Raw genomic sequence first — 27351 nt, forward strand, 5'->3', positions numbered from 1 at the left:
CTAATCTAAAAAAGGAAAAGAAAAGAAAAGAAAACCTTACCTAACCTAACACTATGAAAACTTAAAGAGAAAATGTTTAGCCAACAAAATCTGAATTCAAAGGCTTATAAAGTGGTATTTATAGTCTACTAACATTTAACCTAACATTAACCATTATGCCCTTAAATGAAAACAAAGACTTAAGCTTGTTTGGACACAAAATTGCCTCTACAATGTTATCACCCGTTAGGCAACGGTATTGCAATACCATGATAGTCTTGAATTGAAGGGTCATGGGGTGTCTTGGTATTGCAATACCACTAGAAATGGCCTCACTTCTCTTCATTTCAACCCCAAACTTTGATATCGAGATACCCCCTTGTAGGTGATGTTTTCTTCAAGTTCGACCCATTATTGACCCCTTATACCACTCAATTATATTGTTAGGTTCCCCATGGCACAATTGGCCAATTTGGGTCTCAAAAGAGCATAAAACTCACAAAAAAAAATATTAACAATAAAAACTAAAAGTCGACAAAAGTAAATAAAAGACACCTAAATTGCTTGAGAATAAGCTCTTTAAGTGTAATAGAAAGTCTAATTTAATATATTAAATTACGACAGATCAAGAGGTGAGGTCACCCTCACAATCTTCATTCGATTTTTTAAAGATCTGACCAATTAAAAAAGTTGGCTTTTTAAGGTTTTATTTTATTAATTTTAATTATAAAATTATTTTCTATGAATTCAAAATGGAATAGTTTTTGGATTCAAATGAATTTATGACCGTATTTTAATTAACTAGATTTTTCATAGGTTTTGATTTTGTAAGATTTATTTAATTTTCAAAAATTAAAAAAAATTGAAGTTAAATGTGTTATTTACAAAATTAATATTCGAGTTTTAGTCCGAACTCAAGTTAGAGTTGGATCTAAGCAAGTTTTAATGTTTTCAAATTTGAATCATTTCGAATTTATATCATTTCAGGCTTACATATAAAAATATTAAAACTCAACATTATTTAAACTTGACATCAAATTAAACTCAAAATAATTTAAATTCAAACTGAAATGCATTTTGATCGATCCTTACTCTTAAGATTATTTATATATAAGTCGTTCAATTGAATCAATGATTGTAGTATCAATATAATAATTCATTTGGTTGAGGAATGTATAATTGATCAATACTCTTAAAATTACTTACACACCATGATGTCATTACATTCATGCATTCACTAATTTAATTGAACTAATGATTGTACAATTAATTGTATAATTCATTCAATTAGGTTCATACTTAGGAAATGTGTATGCACATAATGTCAGTAGAATGCTACATAAACGATTCAATTGGATCATTAAATATACGATTAATTATATAATTCATTAAATTATATTTATACATAGTTAAACTCAATTAGATAAAAGATTATATAATTAATATTTAATTCATTCATTTACGGCAAATGCACATAATGTCATTACACTAGCATAGAAACAATTCAATTGGATCATTAAATGTATGACTAAATATAATTCATCTGATTATGTTTGTATAATTAATGATTGTATGATTAATAGTAGAGGTGGCAATCGATGGGTTTGGGTGGGTTCAAATCAGGTTATTTCAGGTTTGGATCTTTTCAAGTTTAGGTTATTTTGACTTCGATCTTGAGTTTGAGTTTATTTTACATTCCGTATAATTATATATTTACGTAATTTAAATGTTTGCATCCAATTAATGTTTCAAAGCTAGACTGGACCGACTAGTCATATTAATTGGACCGACAATCGTCAGTACATCGATCCAGAACAAGGCAAAAAAAATATTTAATTGACTGCAAATCGATACGAATTGACTAAACCGGATTTTATAATTTTTAATGATTGTTTTATTTTTATGAATTTCAATAATGCATAATAATTGTTGAATCGGAATCAGTTACCTAACCAATTCGAGTATTAGTTTAGTTCCAAAAACATTGATGTCCATATAAATTATTAGTTTATTATTAAGTAAATTTTCATCATAATGATATATTTTAATTATATTGTCATTAAAATTAAAAATTTTAATTGTTACTTATTATCATAAAATTTATATAAAATTATTTTATCATATAAAATCAAGTGTTAAATAATTTTATTGTAAAAATATAACATATTATAAATTAATTATGTTAATTGAACTTGATGTTTGGAAAAAAAACTAATAATTGTGTTATGAAAAACAAACAATTTAAAAGAAAGGAAGAAAAGAAAAGATAAGTCATTATATATATTTGATGGTTAGTTCTACTTGATATTCTTAATATGGTTGTTGTACTCGATAAAGTTTTAATGTGACCGGTGAAAAGTTAAAATTTTTTAAGGGATATAATTAAATTATATATTTTTATGATAGTAAAATATAATTTTATTGTTTTAATAATTTTAAAATTTTAATAATAATAAAATATAATTTTATCATTATTAATTTAAAATTTTATAAATTATAAAAATTTAAAAGAGAATTTCTTACCGAATGAATGACTTCAAACACAGATAAAAACAAAGATTTATTCAAAATAGCTTCCATCAACATTTGATTACCACGTATCATCGAGGGTAAAGAAAATCTCAACAGTAATCCACGCGTCACCACGAAGTGGGGGGAAGGTGACAAAAGTAAAAAAGGAGGGATGGACTTTTTGTGCTCCCTATATCTAACTTTCCTAATCGGAGGCTCACTGCCATCCCACGTGTCCTACCCCCAAACCGAGACTCCCTTCAACACCTACTTAAATCCTTGTATAAAAAACAGCCTAAAGAAGCACCCGTCAAAAGGCCATTCGTATTTGACTCACGAGACCACTGCAAAAATAAAGAGGCCTAGCTGTTTAACTCACAAGACAACCACCAACTTTTGTTCTAAAGGAGAATTAATGCAGACAAGTAGTAGAGGACAGGAGGAACCTCCCTAAAGAAGTTTAAGTTCAAGGGAGCTTGGTAAGGACAGTAATGGTCAGCTTTCTGGGAAGGATTTACAGTACAACCTGGCGTTGTTGATGTCAGTGCCTCTCTTGGCTTGGCTGCTTAGTGTTCTTCAGACCATATTATTTACTTTGAGGTTTGTCTTGTCCCAAAACCCCACATACTTCATTTTCTATCTCTTTCTTCCCATTTCTTTCTTGGTTATTTTCGTGCTTTAAGTAAAGCTCATGCATGTTTGGATTCTTTTCCTGGCTAAGACAGGTAACAAGAGAATTTCTATTAAACGAGTTTTTATGCTATCATCTTAGAAAAAAAAAACAAGAAGCCAAGTCTAGATGCACCAAGTAAAAAAAAAATGTAATCTTATTTGCTAATCTTACAGTTTCCAATAATCCAACCTTTTAGCTGTCGCTGTATCATTTGTAAGTTGTAAATTAATGGATAACATACAGGCAGTCAGCCACCAAGGTCACAAGTATAAAAAACCCATTGTCCTTTGAGGCTTTGACCAATTGACTTGTAAGGGGTATTTAATTGTCAAAATTTCCATTTCTAACTTGCTCGAGAACAATCGACCTATGGATTGATTCAGTCGGTGTTATGGGCGACTTTCTGGAATTCTCCCACTCACGCTTTATCTTTTCCTTTTATCTTCATATATGGGAAGGAATCTAGTGACGAATCTTGTGGAAACTAGGGTTGTCTTTTAGGAACTTTATTCTGCATACAAGCCATGAATGATTAATTTAAGACTTTGCTTGCCTCGTTATCCAATCAAACTGTGACACCATTGCGGCCAAAAGTGCACAATCAAGCCACACTTCGGACTAAGATTAAATTAATGAAAGCCTTGTTTGTATGTTTTGAATGTCATGATTAGTGGGGAAAACGCAAGTACTTGCTTCAATATTGGACCATCTTCCACTTTTATACCTAATTCGTGAATCGTTTACTCAAATTTCCCTTTAAATAATGATCAATATGGTCATATACACTATAAAGGTAGTTATCGGGGGGCCCCCTCTTTCCTTTAGGAGAATGAGTTGATAAAAATTGGAGACGAGACAATTGAGCACTATTCTCATGATAGAGAAATATAAAAGCAGGTAAGACTCTGGACCACGTCCAGGGCCCAGTGCCAGTATGATTTCCGATCATTAGCGTATAAAATAAGCGCATAAGCTTCTGGTTCTGCATATGTGTTTATAGGTTGTGAATAGAGATCGGGAATTAGGAGCTGAACTCATCACATGATGGATCATCAGAGTGGTGATGGGATATGGAAGCTGACATTATTTAGAAATGTTTTTCAGGTTTTGAAAGAATTCACCCATGGAAAACAACAAAAGGTGAGCAAAACTGGGCTTAAGGAGGCTCTTTCAGATATTCTACTTGGTATGGCTGCAGGTTTGAAGCGAGATCCTATTGTGATCCTCCGTATGGATGGAGAAGATCTGTTGGAATTCATCAATGGTCCAAGTTATGAAACGGAGATGGTGTCTATATTTTCACAGATAGGGTGTGAAGATGCATCGTTGCGTGATTGTATTACTAAGGCTTTGGAGAAACTTACAGTTGATCAAGGAATGCCCCCTTCGTCAGATTCTTGGGTATTTGGCTTTTTACACCTTTCGTTTCAGTCAGTAATATTAGGAGAATGTGACTATGGTCTTCCTTTTGCTTGTGTAGGTTATGAGGAACATAGTGGAACCAGCTTTGGAATCATGGGATGACAAACCTGTCTCTCAAGAAACCTTCTTGGAAGAATCAAAGAAAGTAGCTAAGCGTGTCGCTCAAAATCTCAATGAGGAGCCTGTGATTGTTGCTCATAGTGAAAACACCTTTGATGGAAGTGGCATTAAAAGACTACTATCCAACAAGTTTGAATTAGACAAGGTATATACATACATATACATGCTTTGGTATTATCTTGTCTTACCCTAGTTTTCCCTGTGTGCATATATTTATGTCGGATTTTACATTTCTCTTGTGCCACCATTACTGAACCAAGTCTTTGATTTTCGCAATACAGTTGCTGAATGTAGGTTTAGAAAATGTGCCAAAGGATCGGAATGGAAAAATATCAAAGGAGTATTTACGTGTGGTGCTAGATGTAGTGGCTCCATCAGTTGGATTACCTCAAATCGGTGCTGTTGAACAGGTATTGGTATTGCAACCACACATCTCGATCGCCTGCATCTTCACATTCATCAATACATAACAAAAAGCTTGCAAACTGCAACACTCAGCACTGGTTTCCCGAGGGTTGCTAGATTGGCATGCCCTAAAACACCTTTATTTATTTTTTCACTCCACTAACTAAAACTCTTTTGAAATTCACCAGATGGACAAGGTCGTTACTGATGTTCTCAACAGGATAGACGCGGATGATGGGAAGATGATTAAAGAAGATGAGTTCAAGAAACTATTGACAGAGATCATGGAGAGCATCATGCTGCAGTTGGAGGGCAACCCCATCTCGGTTTCTTCGAATTCTGTTGTTCATGAGCCCCTTCCATCATCCTTATCGCTTTTACAGGCATCAACCTAGTTGCCTATTATCACATATCAGGCGTCATGAAATAAAAGAAAGGTTCAATAAATTCTGGTTTAATTATATATACATTTACCTACTAGCTTAAAGTCATTTGTTGTGCAGTTTACTGGGTTGTGCTAATGAAATATGTTACTCTTAACATAACTGAACCTAATGCATGTTTTTATCAGCTAACAGACATTATTTGGAGCATTGACATTCTTTTCATACAGGTACAGCCCTAGAAATTTTCCATGATGATCACACCAATTACCAATATATAGAGAACATCCAATTTTATTCAATTTGCTACTCTGATTTAATCCTTTGGAGATAAATATATTCAGTCTCCCATGAGAATAATAATACACTCCACCTAGTAGGCGGTAGCCTCCATCAGTGATTCAGCGTCTCACAATTTCCAAAACTTTCCCATTAAGTTGACTTGTACTACTTCTAGGTCCCCAACAACAAAGTGCAGGAGCGGCTAACTTCATAATGTCATGCTTTTCATCTTCCCAAACAAGGCCTTCTTTCGGTAAGCCCTTGGTGAAGCCATAATAAATTATGCAAGCTAAACAAGGTCCTATCCAAAAGACCCAATGGCCATCCCATAACGAACCACCTCGCAGTAAGGCTGGCCCTAAACACCTCGCAGGATTAAGGCCCACGCCGGCATAACCAGCCCTCCCAGTTACACTAATGGACACAAAAACTGCTAGTGCCATCGCCCCTGCCACCACTGCACAAACCATAGCTAACCCTAGTTCTTTGCTTCTTCTCTTGTCAAATGCTATTGTTACACCAACAAAAAGCACCACAAATGTACAACAAAATTCCAACATCAATGCTGTCCCAGAGCTAACCCCAGAGGTTGGCCCCTTTCCATCAATGGTACAACCTCCCAAGGAATACTTTTTTGCTGCGTCATGGCTCATCACACTGCTGAGTATGAGAAAACCTGTTATCGAGCCTACACATTGGGCCAAGATATAGATGGAAGCTCGTGCTAGAGATATGATGCCCTTGAGGGCAGCAATGAAAGTAAAAACTGGGCTCATGTGTCCACCTGAAAGAGGAACTGTCACCATGAGAAACAGATAGGCAATAATAAATACTGCAAATGGGACAAGAAGCTTGGGGTTAGACTCGTTCGAGTCCAAGCAGGCGACAATGGATGTTGTTAATGTGAACATTAGTGAAGCAGTCGCCACCAACTCTGTGAGTGCTGCCTTCCACATCTAAAACAAACGAATGGGGAGGGAAGCATTAGAGCCCTTTTCTTCTGAAAATTGAATCAAGCAGAAGAAATCATTTGTGGATGAAGATCATTACCTCTGGTGAGGAAAACTCACGGGCACCAATGCAACCAAACAACGTTGCTTTTACCGATTTAGATTCCTTTGGGAGCCTTGTCTCGTGATTTTCAGCTGAACTTGTTGTTGGAAGATTATGATCAGATCCGCGAGAGAGAATGGAATCCATGTCATGAAAAATATCCAAGACTATTTACAAGAAATAATGCTTACCGGATGAAGAAACCATTAATGGTTAATCCATTATATATAATATGGAGAAAGAATACGACCAAAGATTGTCACACTGTGACTGCCATGGCTTTTATGTTAAACGGCCAAGTCCCATAATATTACAAGCGATAGTTGCAATTCAGAAACGAAACATTAGCAATCCATTCCATAGTTGCCAGTTACAAGAAGACGAAATCTGATCTGGTTTCTGGCAAAGACCAAATGCAAAACACCAAAGAAACTAACAATGGAAGTATATCTTGTGTAATATGCTTTAGGCAAATTTTGTTGGAGGTGCAGAAGTAAACCCACCACGATCCAAAAAACCTTTTTATCCGATAAGAATATCCATTTTAGATCAACTAAGATGCTTACTCTAGGTTTATTAAAAAATGAAGCATCCTTAACTTATATAGCAGTCGATGCTTAATCTTGGCGTTTTACACTTTACGCCTCTCATCTATACTTTGAAATTGTCAATTTTATTATTTCACTAAACAGTAATCAACTCCAGATAATAATCCAATCCCCCTTAAAATAGTTACCTAGGAATTTTATATTACAGAAAACATAGAAAAATCCTACCAAACAAAATATTTCAAAGAGAAGGCATAGGAATAAACCCGAGGGTGGTAAAGTATTTCATTCAGTTTGCAGCTTGCACTTTTCATAGATTGCATATTTGTCAACTCGCACTTTTTCCGAGTTCCCACCACTCTTTCTTGACCATCTTCCAACAAATTCTAATGTTGTTTTTTCATGCAACTTTTTCAAAAATTGCATGCTCCAATACTGCTAAGTTATATCTGTGATAAGTTTCAACAATAGGACTGATTTTAATAGGAAGATCATCAAAACGTTCATCTTCATCTTTATCTTCAACTTTAGTCATCTTCTCAACCGATTTTGACTTGCACACTTGATTAAGGGAATTATAGTTCACATGTCTCTGTCTTTTGTGCCAACTATATGATTTATCCATTGAACTTGTATAAGCTCTTGAAACCTCAAAGTTTCAATCCAGCGTAAAACTTTTATTATTCATTGAGACTGTGACCACTTCCTATGCTAGTGAATCAAATATAGTGCAACATTTATATTTGAAAACAACTATGTATTTCTTCTCCATCAATTAACCAATGCTAAGAAGATTATGATCTATTTCATGAACTAAAAGCACATCTGTAATTACTTTCGTACATGTTGGAGTGTTGATCAACACATCCCGTTTTTCACTTAGCTTTTAAGAGTTCGCCATTACCAATCCTCACCTTAAGATCGTATCTTTTGTCAATCTTCTTGAAGATGCTTTCATATGAGGTCATGTGGTTGGTGCATCCACTGTGGATCAACCAGCCTTTCGCGGCTTTGTTTTTTATGCAAAACTTGTGGCTGTGAACACTTGCTCCTCTTAAATGTGATATCCCTCAATTGCCTAAGCCTGCACATTCTGTTGAGGAGTTCATCCTTTGTTCTTGCATACCTTCTCCATATGGCCAAATTATTTACAGCTTCTACATTGAAAATCTGGTCTGAACCAATATTACCTTTTCGAGAGATTTGTCTTTTTGCAGTAAGAGCTTGGTGGGCTTACTTCCTTGCCACCATCTCTCCATCTATCCTCTTTCTTCTCTATCCAACCTTTCTTACCCTTATGTTTCTGTGGGTTCGCATCATCAATACTCAGGGCTCGCAGTGTTTCTTCTTCTACTCGCTCCCAATGCCTTGATGCTCTTCTTTGCTCTTGAGCATACAAATCATTTATTAACTCTGAAAAAAAGATCGTCGAAAGATCCTTTGAGTATTTGAGTGAGGAAATCATCGATTCATACCTCTCAGGAAATGTTGTTATGGCCTTCTCAACGACCCTGCTATCTGCGAACTTTTCCCCAAGTAACCTGATGTTATTTACTACCACCATAATCCTGTCTATGTATTGCTTCACTGTTTCAGCCTCATATTCAAATTCTTAAAATCTCTTTTGAGATTAATAAGTTGTTATTGTTTGGTCTCATCAGAACCTTAAAACTCTTTCTTTAGCTTATTCCAAACTTCTTTGGGAATCTCACAAGCCATAATGCGTATGAATATGACATCCAAGACGTCATTCTGTATATAGGACATTGCCTTGTATCTTTTAGCTTGCTCTTCACTATGATGTTTAATTTGAGCGACTGAAGCATTGTCCCCCAATGTGCTAGCTTAACATCAGTATTCACAACCTCCCGCACAAGTAATAAACTTGTAGGTAGGTCTTTATCATAACAACCCATATATAATAGTTTTCTCCATTAAAACAAATGGTGAAGGTGGTGAGAAACGGACGAAAGCCATGTATAACTCAAAAAGAACAGTAATGGCCTGTAAGAAGATAGGTCTAATACCACTTGTTGGAATTTTGATACTAAAAAAAAAAGAATTGCAGAGAAGAAACGATAAATTTAGCAACAAAATTATTTGCTAAGGTTTTTATTATTTTTCACTTATATATTTTGAACAATATAACAAGGGTATTTATAACAAGAAAAACTCCTAAATATGGAAAGAAATAACAAAGATTTTATACTAATAAATGTTAAATATATTATGCTAATAAATGCTAAATATATTATACTAATAAATACTAAATATTCTAGAAAGAAAATATATTTTGTAAACATAACTTGCAAGCAAGCTCTTCAAATCTAGTTTGTATTCTTAGTTCGCCAAAGTTATGAGCTCGCCACTTTCTGTGAGTTCGCCAATATTAGAGGATTTGCCAACTTTGCATGGTGCATGAACGGTCATCTCGCAACAATATATCACCTAGTTGAAATCCAAATTTGCAGTACTTTAAGCAAATTGAACCTTCCTTTTTGCACTTATCTAAGAGAAAATAATTTGATATTGAAGTTTTCATTTTCCCATGAAAAACAAGATTGTTAGAGGTAGAATTGTAACTTGATTATTAACGAACACTTTTTTGGATCCTTCTCGCTTTAGATTCAAAAACATTAAAACTTTTTTTAACCACAAAGCTTGATTGACAGCAGTACTAGTTGTAATAAATTCAGTTTCTGCTATAGATTGTGCCACCGTATTTTACTTTTTGCAGTAGCAGGAGAACACATTTGAACCAAACTTGAAACAATAACCTGAAGTGCTTTTCAAATCATCAAGACCTTCACAATCATTATCTGAATAGCCTTGCAAAACATAATCTTGATTTGCACAAAACCTGATTCCATAATCTAGTGTCCTTTTCACATATCTAAGGAATCTTTTAGCAGTTGTAAGATGTGTTTCAATTGTACAATTTATAAATCTAAATAATAGACTTACAGAATGTAAGATACTAGGTCTTGTATACATCAAACAACCAACTAAACTTCTGTAGAAGGTTTCATCGATTTTTTCAACTTGAACATCTTCTTTGCTTGGCTTCTCCTTTTGACACATTGGAGACTAGGAGAAAAAATATAAAAATATTTGTGGATAAAGTCACATTTTTATTAAACTGAAGTGTTGCTTAAATACATGAAAAAAAATAACAACTACATCCTAGAATCCAGCAACTACCAAATTTCATAATTAACAAACTCCTAAAATCAGCAACAATAATGAAATGATTTAAAAAATGAGAAAATTTTGTTTTAATAAAATCTCTAAAGCACAACTTCAACAATAACTTATTGTCACTTTAAACTTTTAGTCTTTTGGGATTAGGTTAAAAAAAATTTAAATACCAAACGAACATAAATTACTAAGTTTAGATATCTCGATGTAATTAGAAATAAAATAAAATGAAATCAAACCAAAAGGCTAACTCTAGTTTATAAGGCAATTTTCAACATAAAACAAATGCAATAAAACTGCCAGTGCCATCACCCCTGCCATCACTGCACAAACCATAATTCTTTGCTTCTTCTCTTGTCAAATGCTATTGTTACGCTAACAAAAAAAACCACAAATATACAACAAAATTCCAACATCAATGTCATCCTAAAGCTAACCCCCAAAGGTTGGCTTTGTTTCCATTAATGGTACAACATCCCAAGGAATACTTTTTTGCTGCATGTTGGCTCATCACACTGCTGAGTATGAGAAAACAGAAGAGCTCTTCAAGAAAGCACCATCAATTTCCCTTAAAACCAAAAAGCTCTTCAAGAAAGGACCATAAGTTTCCCTTAAAACCACAAAACTCTTCAAGAAAAAATCTCAAAACTTTTTATCAAATTCCCTTAAAACCAAAAATCTCTTCAAGAAAGGACCATCAATTTCCCTTAAAACCACAAAGCTCTTCAAGGAAGGACCTCAAAACTTTTTATCAATTTCCCTTAAAACCAAAAAGCTCTTGAGGACCATCAATTTCCCTTAAAACTAAAACACTCTTCAAGAAAGGACCTCAAAACTTTTTATCAATTTCCCTTAAAACCAAAAACCTTTCTTGACCTTTTCTTCTGAAAATTGAATCAACCAGACTAAACCATTTGAGGTTGAAGATCATTACCTTTGGTGAGGTAAACTCTCGGGCACAAATGCAACCAAACAATGTTGCTTTTAGAGATTTAGATTTCTTTGGGATCCTTGTCTCGTGATTTTCAACTGAACTTGTTGCTGAAAGATTCGTGAGAAAGAATAGAATCCATGCCTTGAAAAATATTTATGAGACTATTTACAAGAAATAATGCTTCGTGCATGAAGAAACCATTAATGGTTAATCTATTATATATATAAATATAGAGAAAGAATATGGCCAACGATTGTCACACTATGAGTGCCATGGCTTTTATAATAAACAGCCAAGTCCCATAATATTACGAGTGACAGTTCTAATTCAGAAATGAGCCATCAACAATCCATTCCATAGTTATTCGAAGTTGATAATGCAAAGTAGGTAGTCCCATGTTCGTTGAGAAAATGTTTATAAGAGTATTTAAATATAGTCTTGCCTCTTATTTTATTGAGTAAATTAAGACTAAAGGCTTAACATGTGCGCTACCGCTATCGCTTAGCCTGTGTTAACATGTAATGTATATGCTTCTTTTTGAATAAAATTTATGTTGCTTTTATCAAAGATTTTTCTTTTGTTTTTCAATATATTCTTTCATAAATTCTCTGCTATTTTTGGAAATTAATTGTTATTTTATCATTTTGTCCCTTCAAAAAATAGTATAAATAGCAGATTATTTTTTTCATTTTTCCACTACAAGAAGCAAACAACAATCTCTTCTCTACCTTTCTTAGCTCGCTTGTTTTCTGTTAAAAAACTTTTCCAATCAAATTTTCGACCAAGTTTTCAGCTTTAATTTCCAATGTACTTTTCCGAATACTTTTGAGAAGAGCAATACTAATTGTGTTTCACATTTGGGGGCGGCGTTCACTACACGATTACACCGATCAGGACAGATTTGCTTCTAAAACAATAATTTTCTGCAACACAATAATTATTTTATTTATTTAAGCTCAATTTATTTATTTGTCAGTACTAAGAATTTCATTTTGCAGTATTACATTTCCAATATTTCGTAGTTGCCAGTCCACCAAGAGAAAATGTTTGCTCAATTTTGGCATTCACCACAGACTGTAATTCTAGTGTCCTTAGTACACCCGCAACACATTGAGCCAATATATAAATGGCGGTACATTAAAGGGAAATAACTCCGGTAACTGAGGCCGCAAGGCTGATAACAAGATTGATATGGCCACCGGAAATGGGAAACGTGGCTAGGAGGAGAACTGTGATAGTGACAGTAATAAGAAATGACATTATAAGGTGGGGCGTTTTTGTTTGTGTCTCGTGGGAGGAGACAACTGCAAAGACCAGCACTGTTGTCTCACGGAGCTCTGCTAGAGATGCTCTCCAAACCTGACAATTCGGTAGCATTATAGGATTGGACTAGTAATACCCTTTAAGAAAATTAAAGAGAAAAAAAAAGTCCAGAAACCTCAAAAGAGAAAAGCTCCTCAAGACAAAATCTTGTTCAAGGTAATGGGACTTCGCTTCTCCTCGTCATCCTCAACCCTGCAAATTTATTTGAAGAAAAGACAATTTCAAGTTCAATATAGTCCAAAGATTATTAAAGAGTATATAAGGCTTGCCTTGGTGTAACACCCTGAAAATTTTTATAGTAAGATATTATCCTTAATATAGTAAAATAAGGAAATAAAGTGACAAGAAGAGAAAAAATTGAGTTATGTCACTGGAAAGTATATTATGAGATATTGATTCAAGAAAGGACTAAATTATAAAAGTGGAAAAAGTTTTGTGGCCCAAGAGTAAATACTCAAAATTTGAGGAATTAAAGTGTAAATATGAAAAGTTGAAGGACTAATAGTGCAAATAGTTTAAGGGTGGAATGATCTAGAAACCAAAATTAGGACCAAATTGAATAGGTGAAGAATTATGAGGGACTAAATTGCAATTTTACCAAATTAAGTGATGACTCAAGAATGGAATTTTAAAAGATCAATAAGGGCAAAATGGTCAATTAGAAGAGAGAGAAATCTAGAGACAATGATGATGTTGGAGATATTTTAGATAAATTAAATAAATAAATATTAGTTTATTAATACTTTAAATTAATTTTTAAATGATATTTTATTATTTTATTATTATTTTATTTAGTATATATAAGGAAAGAAAGATGAAGAATCATCATCTTTTCTTTCCCATGCAAATCAAAGTGAGAGAGGAAGAAAAAAAAAAAGTTTTCTTTCTTTACAATTTAGTCCTTCCACCAAAAATTCATTAATTTCACCTAAAAATTGAAAAAATTTCCATAGTCATCAAGAGAGAAAGATAGCAAGGAGATGATGGGGAGCAAGAATATCAAGTTGGATTCAAGAAATAGAAGCTGGAGGAGAGAGAAAAATCAAGTTAAAGATTGAAGTCAATAAGAAAAGGTAAGAACATCAAGATTTCAATATATTTTTAAGTTTAATATTGTTGAAAAAACATGGAATTGATGTTGATTTAGAGTTTTCTTATATATGGTCTTATGTTCTTGTCATGTTAGTGAAGAGAAAATAAGAGAAAGTAATGAAAAATAGTGTAGAGAAAGAAAATAAGGGTGTTATAAACATGGTAAATAATACCTTGCACTAAAACAGTTTTGGACAGCAACAATAGTCTAAATTTGAAAAATCACCAAAAATTATGAGAATAGAATTAGAGGTTAAATAAAATATGAAATTAAAGCCTATTGAGTCTTTCTTATAAAAAAAACGGTGTAAGAAATAAAATTATAAATTATGAGATATAGTAAATTTTGTGAGATAAGGTCAGAATGATTTCGGGTTCCTCTGTTCTAACTTTGGAAAATCATAAAAAAAATGGATAAAAATAATTAGGGGCTTAAATTTATATGATTAGAATTATGAATGAGTCTATTTTCAAGAGAAATAAATGGGAACATCATTTGAGTTCTGTACAATGAGATAATTAATTTTTAGTGAATAAGGGTCGGAATTGTCAGACATCAGAATAAGGGTGACTTTAAAGAATAAACTATACTTATTGGCTAAACCAAAAATTCTGAAAATTTTATGGTAAGAATATACATAAGTCTAGTTTCATGAAAAATTAGAGGATCTTAATTTCGAGTTCTGGAGCTCAAGATATAAATAATTTAGTGACTATGACGCAAATGAACAGTTTTAAATATACATATAAGTAAATAGTGAAATTATTGATATTGTTATTTGTAGCATGTTATATAAATTAAGGATGTGGAATGGAGAGAAGGAGGAGGAAAATATGTATGAATACTCATCTAGCATGGTTAATTTGCAGGTTTTAGGCTCAGGGACTAAATTGAATAAAAGTAAAACTTTATGGGTAATTTTGTAAAAATATTAGAAACGACTAATTTGCATGAAATATCGATATAATGAATTACCTGATTTATGTTTATGAAGAAATGGCAAGAGAATGATATTTATCATGACATGTAAATAGGTGATTATCTTTGATACGTTGATACAAGGAAATTAATTAAATTGAGACGAGTAATAAATTCAAGTACAACATATCGAGAAAAATAAATACGTTAAGGGACAATATGTTTGATTTTAATTGGTTTCAAATATGAACGTTAGATAAAATGAAATATCTGATAAATAAATCGGTAACTCCAGTAATGTTCTGTAACTCTATTCCAGTGACGGATTCGGGTTAGGGGCGTTACACTTGCCGTGACAACAAAGGACCAGACTCTGGTTCCAGTATAGGCATTTTCCTTGTCTTCAATAACACCAACAGTTCCAGTAACCTTTGGTTTAAAGCAATCTTGCTCTAGTTTTTGCTATGTATCTATCCTGATTAAAAGCTATCTTGCTCCAGTTTGCCTTGTGTCTATCCTGATTAAAAGCAATCTTGCTCCAGTTTTTGCTATGTATCTATCCTGATTAATAGCTATCTTGCTCCAGTTTTTGCCTTGTGTCTATCCTGATTAAAAGTTATCTTGCTTCAGTTTTTTCTATGTATCTATCCTCTCTATTTATAATTAGTGTAACTACAACCGGCGCTATTTGCTCTACGATATCTGAACTTGCTTTATTCCAGTTTCCAAAAAAGTGAAGTTTCCTTTTTCATGTTTATTTTAATTTTGAAAACAAAAATTAATTATTATTTGTACCTGAATTTTTAAGTTTATTTGTGATTTTCCATATGTGCCATGTGTAACGTAATGTGATGATATTATATTTTTAATAATTTTTTATTATATCAAAACAATTAACTATGAATTAGATCAATCGTTCAAAGCATCATCCAATCATTAATTTAAAAAAATCAAATTATATATTTAAAATATTCTAATTAATATGTAGATTTTTTTATTTAAATTTCAATAAAATATTTATTTAATAAATAATCATTCATATGGAACAAGTTTTTAAGACTACTTTAATTATTTACTTATGTTAAATGAATTATTTCTTTACATAAAAAAAAAACTATTTCTCCTCAAAGTTAGCAGCAGCATGTTTGGGTCTTAAAATGAAGTTGTTCTTACAAACAATCTTAAAAGTAGACTCAATCTGCAACAAGCAAACATATAAATGCGAACTTTGACTCAGCATGAATAAAATGTGAGACTGTTTTAATAAATTAATTTTTCATACAAGACAGAAAAGCCAACACTACATCGGACCGTTCATGCATTTTAATTCTATCATAATAAATTTTAAAATAGATTTCGTTGATTTTATTTTCTAGAAAAATTCTTGACGTAGTGATATTATAAAATTTAAATTACAAAATTAACCCCAACCCACTTGTTATAACATTATCAATATTTTGAAAAATAAATTAGATAATTATTGTAAATAGGAATATCATATATTTATAAAAAAAATGTGGGTTAAAATGAAAAAAAAATGTAAGAGACTTTCGGTGTTTAAGTTGGTAGCAGATATTAAGTTGTAACAAATGAATCCCTTCCATCATCTTAATACAATTATAGCATGAACTTCAGGATATCATTACATGTCATACTTTGACATGCAATCCATCAGATCCCTTCTGTTTTGGATACAGAATAGATGATCCACTCGAAAAATGAAAGAGTTTAAGTAAAATATAATTCTAGAAAATGGATTTAGACAAAAAAAATTTAAGACTTATTTAGAAAACGGGCCAGATCTTAGGTAAGGTTTTTTTGTCCGGCCCGAATACGCCAAAAAAAAGCTGTTGTTTTTCCTTATTGTTTTGTACTTTTTTTTTACTATTTTCTTGTTATTATTTGAATATTGTATAACTCCTTATTTTTGTTACTATTTTAAAGACATTTGCTTGTTATATTGCACTTATTTTAGTGTTATTTAAGTATACATATATATTTATTTTCAATTTTTGGGAAATATTTATTTTAATATTTTTAGTATTTTTGATATATTATACATTTTTAAAAATTATATAATAAATAATATAAAAATAATACAGTGGGGCTGGACCGAGCCAATTTTAATATTTTTATTTGGGTTAGGCCCGGGCAAAATATTAAACCCATTTTTTGGGCCAAACCCGAACCTAACAAAAGGGCCTAAAATTTTAGTTGGACCCGGCCTGGCCCGTCCCATCAACACCATCATGTTTGTGTCAAATAACAAGTTCAAAAAGTCTGAGGTTGTAAACCATTCACACTTCCGGAGAAAACGAGATGTTCATTTATAGTTGGATCAGCTTAGTTTGATACGTAAGCATCCGAAACTGATTAAGTATCCATGTTCTTACATCATTTAAAGATTACTTATTTATGCCAACCTTTTTTCAGGCATTCAATTATGCAACAGCTGACTTGGAATGAGCTTTGTATAGAGGGCAAATGCTACACAAGCAACGACAGGTCCAGCCCAAAAAACCCAGTGTCCGTTCCAAAGGTGGCCGCCTCTAATTAAAGCCGGACCCAAACATCTTGCAGGGTTCATCCCAACCCCTGCATATCCCTTGGTGGAAGTTACAGTAGTTGAGATAAATACGATAAGGCCCACCACAACACCAATGATAGAGCAAACCACCACTCGACCCAAGTGCTTGGCTTGACGTTTGTCAAAAGCAATCCATATGGAAGCAAAAAGAAATACAAAGGTGCAAATAATCTCCAGCCATAGGGCCTGGCTCGTCTCGAGTCCGATCACAAGTGGCCCATTTGCACTTGGCACAACAATAGTGAGGGTGCACCCACCAAGAGAAAATGTTTGCTCAATTTTGGTGTTCACCACAGACTGTAATGCCAGTGCCCCTAGTACGCCCCCAACACATTGAGCCAATATATAAATGGCGGCACGTGAAAGGGAGATAACTCCGGTAAGTGACGCGGCAAGGCTGATAACAGGATTGATGTGGCCACCGGAAATGGGAAACGTGGCTAGGAGGAGAACTGTGATAGTGACAGCAATAAGAAATGACATTATAAGGTGGGGCGTTTTTGTTTGTGTCTCGTAGGAGGAGATGACTATGGTATCCATTGCGAAGACCAACACTGCTGTCCCAAGGAGCTCTGCCAGAGATGCTCTCCAAACCTGACAATTCAGTAGCATTATAGGATTGGACTAGTAATGCCTTTAAGAAAATTAACGAGAAAAAGGAAAAGTCCAGAAACCTCCAAAGAGAAAAGCTCTTCAAGACATAAAATCTTGTTCAAGGTAGTGGGACTTTGCTTCTTCTCATCCTCAACCCTGCAAATTTATTTTAAGAAAAGACAATTTCAAGTTCAATATAGTCCAAAGATTATTAAAGAATATGTGAGGCTTGCCTTGGCGTGGCAACAAAGGGCCGGACTCTAGTTCCAGTATAGGCATTTTCCTCGTCTTCAATAACACCAACAGTTCCAGTTCCAGCCATCTTTGGTTTAAAGCTATCTTGCTCCAGTTTTGCCTTGTATCTATCCTCTCTATATATAATCAATGTAACAAAAAAAAGTGCATGAAATCTTTAACTTAATTATGTAACATAGCTTTATCTTGAACTATTTAATCGGCGCTATTATCCTGCTGCTTATTTAGTATGCGATATCTGAGCTTGATTTATGCCTTTTCAACCATAAAGATGTAGGCGTTTAAGATGCTCAACCTATAAACTGCTATTTATTGACCCTGGAGGCCATTGAGAGCAATTACCGCAAGTATCTTGAGATGCAACTTGCAAGAATTAATGGCATCACGATCAAGAATAGACACTCCATATCGAGAGCTGGACCAGTTTTCAATTGGCCTCATAAATTGGGAGAGTCCAATTAATGTGAACTTGCCACACATTTGGTTGATACATATTAGCTGGTCAATCTTTATCTAGCAATATAATTAGGCAGTAGGCAGTGTTATTAAATTCCCAACTATATATGATAATGAAAAAGCAAAAGTATATTTGCAGCAGTGGACTGTGTATAAGATTGGGTTGTGGTTGCATTCAAAGTGATCAGTGGTTGGGATACAAGCATTCTCAACTGTGCGTACTTGCAACGTCTTCAATGCTCAGTTTTAGGGTTTTGGTAATAAGTGTTGTCCGAATGGTGGTTAAAGCTAGTCGTTATATATTTTCATCATTTTCAACATATAAATGAGTACCAGAAAATCCTTGAATTCAGAGTACAACAAGATGGAGTTTAGACTGAAAACCTCTAATGTCTAGGAATTTCATTTTATTAAATGTAAGGAATAATAGCTGTTGAGTAAAAGATGCTGAGAATGACAAGTTACAGCCATGGATGGATTGTATTTCTTCTTATTTAAATAAACAGCAAGAAAGCCCATTGAATTTCAGAATCAACATTTCATTGCAAATTTCATCCATCCACCTGATAAACTCAAACAACACCTTTGCTTTTCACTAAACCATATTTAAATTTCACTCACCAATCAAAACTTACCATATAATGTGTGGCAAGTTCTCTCTTTTTTTTTTTTTTGGAAAATTTATACTTTATTTTAGAAAATTATAAAAATACTTTTTAAATTTATAATTATACAAAAATTTAAAATTTCATAAAATTCTAATCAGGTTTTCATCGGATTTTTCAGATTAAAAATTTCATATCAAAGCCAACAACCTTGTGAAAGACTAGATCGTTTGTTCACATTTTCATGTTCTGTCAGCAATAAAGACCGCCATTTTCTAATTGGTTAAACCAATTAGAGTTCTCACGTCCAGCTTGTAAGTTAGTATAGAATAAATGTACTAAGGCCCCTAATGATACTCTAAAAACTTTTTTTTTTAATTTACAAAACAATTTTTTTTAGTCAACATTGAAGAACAAAACAATATAGTGGAAATGATTCTAAAATCGGGCCAGTGAACAAATTATAGTTCTTGATTTGATTCGATTTTTTCGTTTAGTTTAATTTAATAAATTATAAAAAAATAAAAATATATTTAAAAAAATAGAGAGAATCAGTTCAATTAGTGATTTAATAAGTCTAAAGGAAAAAAAAAATTCACTTGATCGTTACAATGATTTTTGACACAATACCTAGAATTAGGCATAACCCTTCCTCAACTTATAAATAGGAGGATAATGGATTTTAATGCACTCGAACCCAGATATTTCTGTATTAGCAACAATACAGATATTAATCGAATTAAAACTCAATCAACAAAAAGATTGTTATATATATTTCATAAAAGATACATCCTACAATAATTAAATATAAGAGAATGAACTACAAATTTTTACTTATAATTAGTTTACGAGTATGCATGCAATCAATAAATATATGTATGGAATCCCCCCCAAAAAAAATCAAGGTCTGCATAGAAAAATTACAAGTTAAATGTTGTCTGTTTTGACGAATACATAAAGGTATATAGAGATATATAATTTCAGTTGGTAAATTAAATATTCTCATAAATATTTTTTTCTTAAAACAATATTTTAATCCAAATTTCATTTTTCTCGAAAAAAGAGGGCGAATATCTAAATTTTATTGTAAACATCATATGAAGATGAAGTTTGATTGTCCTGACATAAAATGGAAGAGAGGACAGTAATTAGTATCAACGGGTTATGATTAGAATGTTTTAGACTTTTATGAATTTTAAAAGGGTTAAACTAATATTTTAACTATAATTTAGTGTTTGTATTGTTAAGAGATTAATGAAAATTAATTGATGACAAAACATTACAATCTGATAATATGAGTGACCATATTATAATTTTTGATAGTTGAATTTTAAAGTGATGAAATGTATAACTCACTTTTTCAGTCAATTTCTGACAATTATAAACGTAGGAAAGGATGGTATAAATTTGAGATTGATATTTCTTTCTAATAATTTAATATTATTTCAGTATTTTCATTCTAAATTTCAGCATATAATGTTGGATTAATTTTTCCTAAAATTAAAATATTGAATAATTTTTAAAAGAAAATATATACATGATTCATATATTCCTTTCTCCGATAAGTATGGATTTGGCATTTCAATTTTAATTAAACCTATAAGAAATCTTGGCAAAATCTTGTTCGTAATTTAAGTAGGGTCTCACTTGGCGAAAGGAACCTTCTATATATTGATTATAATGGTGTCTGATTTCAACTCGAAATGTTAGGGTATATGTGGAGCAAATTTTGTGGTTGGACTTGCAGTACCACAACATGGTTAAAGTTTACTAAAGTCCCACAATGATATCAAAAAGTTTATTTTAGTCCTTTACTATTAAAAGGAGTATTTCAGCTTTATTATATTTGAAAATTTAATATTTTAGTCTTTACACATTAACTTTATCGTTAATGGAATTATATGGTTTAATGGTGACTGGCGTGGCATTAAATCAAATTAAAAAATTAATTAGTCTTGAAAATAAATAGAAAGATGTGACTTAATGGTGGTAACATGGACCAAACTACAAATAATTTAAACACAACAACTATATAACTATATGCAAAAAATGAACTTAAAAAAAAAAAACATTCGGAGTAAACATCAAAATTAGTTTCTAACCTCAACTCATTCTACAAAATTATTGTTTAGCTTTTTAATTTAATTTAATATTTGATTTAATGTCACGTAAGCCACTTTTAAGTCATGTGATTCCATTAATAGCAAAGTTAACGTGGAAGACTAAAATATTAAAATTTTAAACGTGTAGGGAGTAAAATGTTTCTTTTAATTGTAGAGGGAATAAAAAAAATGATATGGTACATGAGCTTCTTTCAAACCTTAATCGCCACAAAATTGGTTTTTTTAACATTAGTCTCATTATAGGTTCTTATCATATTTGCTCTTTTTTTATACAATGCCTAGAACTACCCATAACCCCTCCCCAACCCTTAAATAAAAGGATAAAGCACTTCAGCGCACTCAAACCCACATCCTCGTACACTGGTAATAATGCCAATGCCAATCGAGTTAAGACTTAATCGGCAAATTAATTTTTAGTTTGTAGTTTTTGACATATTACTTGTATTTATTCCACCTTGAAATGTAACAAAATTATATACCTAGACTAGGCTACATGTACGTGTATGGAGCCTCTTCACAAGATAAGAGGATAACAACACGAGAATCTTGTCTTGATCAAAGACTATAAAGATTAAGAAGAAAAGAATCTTATTACTTTTAAAGACTTGACCACTAACTTAAAATGAATATCGAATAAGATAAAGCGACATTTTGAATTAAGGGTTAAGTGGTGCATGTTGGTGCATGGTGATAAAAAAAATATGAGAAATAAACAAAGGCTTAAAGGCGTATAACCATGCCACTATCTTTAAGGTTCTATTCGCCCACACCCATACTTTCGTGTGCAATAGAGTTACTAGCAAATGAACTTGAAGACACAATGTGTAATAGCCCTAGCCCGTATCCATCGCCGGAATAAGGTTTTTGAGCATTACCAAGTAACCGTAATCTAAATCATTCATTTCAAACATTTCAAACATTTCAAAAATCATAAAACAATTCATCATTAACATGCATAGAGTCTCTTATTCAAGCCTTTGAATGCCTAAAATTACTTTAGAAACGATTTGGGACTAAATCAGAAATATTTGAAAATTTTAGGAAAAAGTTAGAAAAATTTTAACTACAGGGGTCACACGCCCGTGTGGTCAGGTCGTGTGACTCATACGGCCAAGTCACGCATCCGTATGTTTGGCTGTGTAGGCATTCGAAGTAGGGACACACGGTCGTGTCCTAGCCCTTGTAACTCACTGACTTGGGTCACACGTCCAAGCCACACGCCCGTGTGCAAGGCCATGTACCCTTCGAAAATGGCCTCGTACGCCCGTGTGCTAACCTTGTGCATCTCACACGGCCAAGTCACATGCCCGTGTGTCTGGCCGTGTGGACCTAAAATGTGCCTTAAACAACAAGTTTACCATTTCCTACTTGCTTGAGCATTAAGTAACTTAAAAACCATTCGTTTAACCTATTCAAAACACGATCAAACACACTCAAAACATGCCAAAACAATCATTCTAGGTGCCTAACCAATGTACCCTCATTGGTACTACATTTATATCATCAAAACCTATCATCAATGCATCATTCAAATCAAAATGATAAACATGCCAAAATCCATCAAATTTGGCCTAGCTCATAACTACCTAAAACATTAACTTAAATTCACATACACATATCAAGCATTGGTTCAATTCACCATACCATATTATGGCTTCAAACACAAACACATGATTACATATAAACCAAACCAACATTACACTTATAACCTCATTTACAATCCATCCACAAAATAATTATCAACTAGACATCCTAGGTACATGCCGACGCAAAAGATAAACATCACCACATTTGAGTTCGGGATCGTTGCTGGATGCTGAGCCGGCGATCAAAAGTGAAGTACTTAACCTGCGCACGGAAAACAAAACCGTACGCTGAGTAAAACTCAGTGATATTTCTATAATCTGAACATTTAAAAACATAAAGATACATAAATGCTCAATTTAAATTGCATAATCACATTTCTATCTAACAAGCAATTGTAAATTTATCACCATATCAATTTCATGTATAATAGCATATCATTTCATACTATACTCAAATTGCACATGCTATCATCTTTTATTTGTTTAACAAATATCCCAATTCACATCTTTTGCTATATAAATAGCTTTTTACATATCAATCAACATTGTATTTATACAATCGCACAATTCATTCCATGTTCAATTCATGAATACATAACTCATATATTTCATTTGATCACGACATTTTTCACTTTTCATGATTCAGTTCTCTATCTCATTTCCATTTAACATATCATGCCATTCCAATATCAATATAGAAATTTAATACTTTGACTTGGACTCGGACTCGAACGGATCCAACCAACACACCAGTTTAGCACCTAGTGCCTCATCGAATAAATCCGAAGTAATAACTGCACCCAGCGCTATATAAATTGACACCCAATGTCTCATTGGTTAAATCGAAGCAAATTGGCACCTAGTGCCTCATCGACTCAAAGTCGAAGAAATCTCTGAACTCTTCCTATCCTATGGCATGCCATCTATATCCGACTTAACCTGATACAGTTAATATGGTTCCATTTCACTTTCAATATATATATATCCAATCAATATAAATTCAATAAATTCATCACATACCAAATCAATCCATTTTAATTGTAAAACATAATAGCTCTCAACTCCAATGCTTATCATATGCAAGAAATCAAAAAATAATAATTTATAACTTAGTTCGGATTATAGAAACACAAACCGTAGATTCCGAGCTATTCGACGGTGATTTTATCCTTCCCCTTTTTAGTCGAGGATTCCAGTACGACGTTGGCTACGATGTAACACCCCTTAACTTTAAACCGTCGCCGAAACAGAGTTATAAGACATTACCGAACATATCAGACAATTTACAAATAATTTTTAAATAAATAACAAACATATTATAATATAATCATAAAATCATATAAAATTTTTGCTAATTGGCTTTATTTTTCTTTCTTTCTTTTTTTAAAGAAAACTCAATATAACCTCTTTATAAATATTTAACCTTCTTTGCAATTTCAAGTCGCAACCAATTCAAAACCAATATCACAATCCATACAATTTCATATTCAAATACATCGAAACATAACTTAAACATCAACTTAGTAATTTACTAAATAAACATTCGCATATATTATTTAATTTAATAAACTTCATTCATTCTATTTCAACTTGTTACCAACTATACCAAATATGTTATGATAATTCTATTTCCATTTCATTAAACCAAGTATCAAAATATCATTTAAGTATCAATTTCAACCAAAAGCATAAGACATTTTCAAGTGACCAATATAACACCTTAGTACATGCCACTTTACCAAAAGAAAGATTACATCACCAAATTTTGTGCTGGAGTCGGGATCACTCTGGATGCTAAACCGGGACTTTAATTTCTACTAACCTACAAACGAAAACAACCGTACTGTAACGCCCCCTTTACCCGAGACCGTCGCCGGAGTCGAGCACGAGGCATTACTAAACTTATTTGAGCACTTAAACAAATTCAAACAATTTATATAACACTTTCCAGACAAGCTGTCCAACTGCGTTACAGATGAAAAAAAATCATATCTCAAGTTACAAAACTCGAAATCCAAATCCGTAAATTTTCCCCAAATCTAGGCTCATACATCTACTTATTAATTTTTTTCTAGAATTTTTGGTTGAGCCAATTAGTACAGTTTATTAGTTGAATTCTCCCCTGTTTCAGGGTTCGCTGCTCTGACCCCTGTTCACTACGAACCAAATTTCTCCATATACAGAATTCAAATAACCAAGACGTTTATTTCTATTACAAATAGACTCAATAAGGAATCCATACATATATAGTATGACTCCTAATTAATTGTTTACAATTTTTAATGATTTTTACAAATCAGAACAGGGGAGTTCAAAATCACTCTGACCTTGTCTCACAAAAATTCAAATATCTCCTGATATGAAAGCCTTTTGCTTACACCGTTTCTTCTATATGAAACTAGATTCAATAAGATTTAATTTCATATTTTATTCAACCTCTAATTATATTTTCATGATTTATGGTAAATTTTCAAACTCAAACTACTACTACTAACCAAAAACTGTTTTAATACAAAATGTTGTTAACTAGTTTATAACATCTTTACTTCATTTCATTTAAACTCTATACATGCCATATAAATCTTCAAACATAAAACAAAAGCTACCGGAATTGATCTGGATAGTGTGCTTTGTTGTGTTGATCCGATCTACCCACTTCACTTCAAGTCAATCTACATAAAAATATTAAACACACACAAGTAAGCTTATTGAAGCTTAGTAAGTTCATAGGTTAAAAGTAATGCTTACCAAACATAATATTTCCAAACAATACCAAAACATTTATTAAAGTTTCCAGCGATTCACAGCCATTGTTATAATAATTCGCATAGTTGAGCTCAAAAGTAACAACTACTCAATCTGTTTCATTTGGATCACTTCTCTTTTATTTCTTATAATCAAATTAGGAAACGGCTTACGAAATTGAGTACGTCGTTGCTCAATGCCACGATTCACAACTCAGTATGGTTTTCCTCATTGAAATACCATACCTACATTTTTCAACTCGGTATGGGAAATGCCATACCTACATTTCTTAACTCAAGATAGATTTGATAATACCATACCTACATTTCACATTTCAAGATGGATAATACCATACCTACATTTCACAACTCAGTATGGATGATACCATACCTACATTTCACACTTTGCCATGGAACAACCATGGTCTTATCCGTCAATTCATCACACATCACGATACGAACGTACTCAATCCTGTGTTTTTCCTAATTTGCATTTCCACATTTATTCTTTCATTAACAAAATCTACACAATCCCACAACAAATTCGTATATAATAAAACATTATATACTTCAATCATTCACAAATAAACATCTAAATTCAACCATATGAACTTACCCGGCTAATTTGTAGAAGATATTGAAATTTAGGGACTATTCCGCAACTTTTTCTTTTCCTCGTTCTTCTTTGGATTCTTGATCTATAATATACAATATTTCTACTCATTAGAATTTATTTGATTTCTATTTCACTTCACAATTTATGCTGTTCAAATTTCGAAATTACACTTTTACCCTAAAATTTACAGTTTTCACAATTTAGTCCCTGCTCAATTCACCCATCAATTGAACTAATTTTTCTCATTTAATACTTTATTTTATCATTATAAACTATTTCAAAACCTCTTATATTCTTAATTTCAACAGCAACCTTCAATTCACAACTTTTTCACAATTAGGTCCTAAATATCATTTCCTATCAAAATCACTTAATAAAACCACCTTAATATGAAATTAGAATTTAAATTTCATAATAATTCATCATAAAATTCCCTTATCCATCCAGGGTAACTTCCAATTTCACCCATAAAATCAAAAACTAATGAATTCTACAAGTGGACCTAATTGTAAAAGTCATAAAAACATAAAATTATCAAGAAAAGCAAGAATTAAACTCACATGATGTAAAAATATGAAAAACCAGCTTTCTCCAGACCTTCTATGGCGTTTTGGCTGAGAAAATATGAAGAAATGTCTAGATTTTTCAATTACATCATTATTTAACTATTAACTTTTATCTATTTCCAATTTTACCCTTGTTCACATTGTTTTCTTGCTTATTTCATACCCAAACCGTCCAGCCATTAACCTTTGGGTCTAATTGCTCTTTAAATCCATCTTTTAAATACTTAAGCTATTTACTCACAATTTAACAAATTTTGTGCTATTTTCAATTTAGTCCTTTTAATTAGTTAGCCATCCAAACGTTAAAATTTTCTAACGAAACTTTAATACTAACTCAATGACACTCCATAAATATTTATAAAAATATTTATAGCTCG

The 27351-nt window shown here is 32.5% G+C and overlaps 3 protein-coding genes, 1 long non-coding RNA gene and 1 pseudogene across 5 annotated transcripts; 1 reads left to right on the plus strand and 4 right to left on the minus strand.

The window, feature by feature from the left end:
- Window positions 1–2777: 2777 nt before the first annotated feature.
- Window positions 2778–5655, plus strand: LOC108478373 (uncharacterized). Of its 2 annotated transcripts, XM_017780830.2 has the most exons (5): window positions 2778–3090; window positions 4268–4564; window positions 4644–4850; window positions 4987–5115; window positions 5299–5655. In XM_017780830.2, exons 2-5 carry the CDS (start codon window positions 4352–4354, stop codon window positions 5503–5505), a joined length of 756 nt encoding a protein of 251 aa, XP_017636319.1. In that variant the 5' UTR covers window positions 2778–3090; window positions 4268–4351; the 3' UTR covers window positions 5506–5655. The 2 variants fall into 2 exon arrangements, with proteins under 2 accessions (XP_017636319.1, XP_017636317.1); XM_017780828.2 differs by lacking the exon at window positions 2778–3090 and having other exon boundaries at window positions 4040–4564.
- Window positions 5656–5751: 96 nt separating this feature from the next.
- On the minus strand, window positions 5752–6975 carry LOC108477976 (aquaporin TIP1-2-like). Its single transcript, XM_053022688.1, has 2 exons — window positions 6826–6975; window positions 5752–6731 (listed from the first exon to the last, which is right to left on the minus strand). The coding sequence occupies exons 1-2, from the start codon at window positions 6973–6975 to the stop codon at window positions 5895–5897; spliced, it is 987 nt and encodes a 328-aa protein (XP_052878648.1). The 3' UTR covers window positions 5752–5894.
- Window positions 6976–12495: 5520 nt separating this feature from the next.
- LOC108477975 (uncharacterized) lies at window positions 12496–16164 on the minus strand (annotated as a pseudogene).
- A 981-nt stretch (window positions 16165–17145) lies between these two features.
- Window positions 17146–18570, minus strand: LOC108477378 (uncharacterized). The gene is made up of 3 exons (XM_017779903.2): window positions 18257–18570; window positions 18104–18179; window positions 17146–18023 (listed from the first exon to the last, which is right to left on the minus strand). The coding sequence occupies exons 1-3, from the start codon at window positions 18343–18345 to the stop codon at window positions 17280–17282; spliced, it is 909 nt and encodes a 302-aa protein (XP_017635392.1). The 5' UTR covers window positions 18346–18570; the 3' UTR covers window positions 17146–17279.
- Window positions 18571–25568: 6998 nt separating this feature from the next.
- On the minus strand, window positions 25569–27050 carry LOC128285310 (uncharacterized). The gene is made up of 3 exons (XR_008275808.1): window positions 26969–27050; window positions 26409–26490; window positions 25569–25720 (listed from the first exon to the last, which is right to left on the minus strand). It is a non-coding gene; the product is annotated as an uncharacterized LOC128285310 (long non-coding RNA).
- Window positions 27051–27351: the final 301 nt, after the last annotated feature.

Source organism: Gossypium arboreum, chromosome 12 (genome assembly GCF_025698485.1).
Source record: "Gossypium arboreum isolate Shixiya-1 chromosome 12, ASM2569848v2, whole genome shotgun sequence".
Lineage (NCBI taxonomy): Eukaryota > Viridiplantae > Streptophyta > Magnoliopsida > Malvales > Malvaceae > Gossypium > Gossypium arboreum.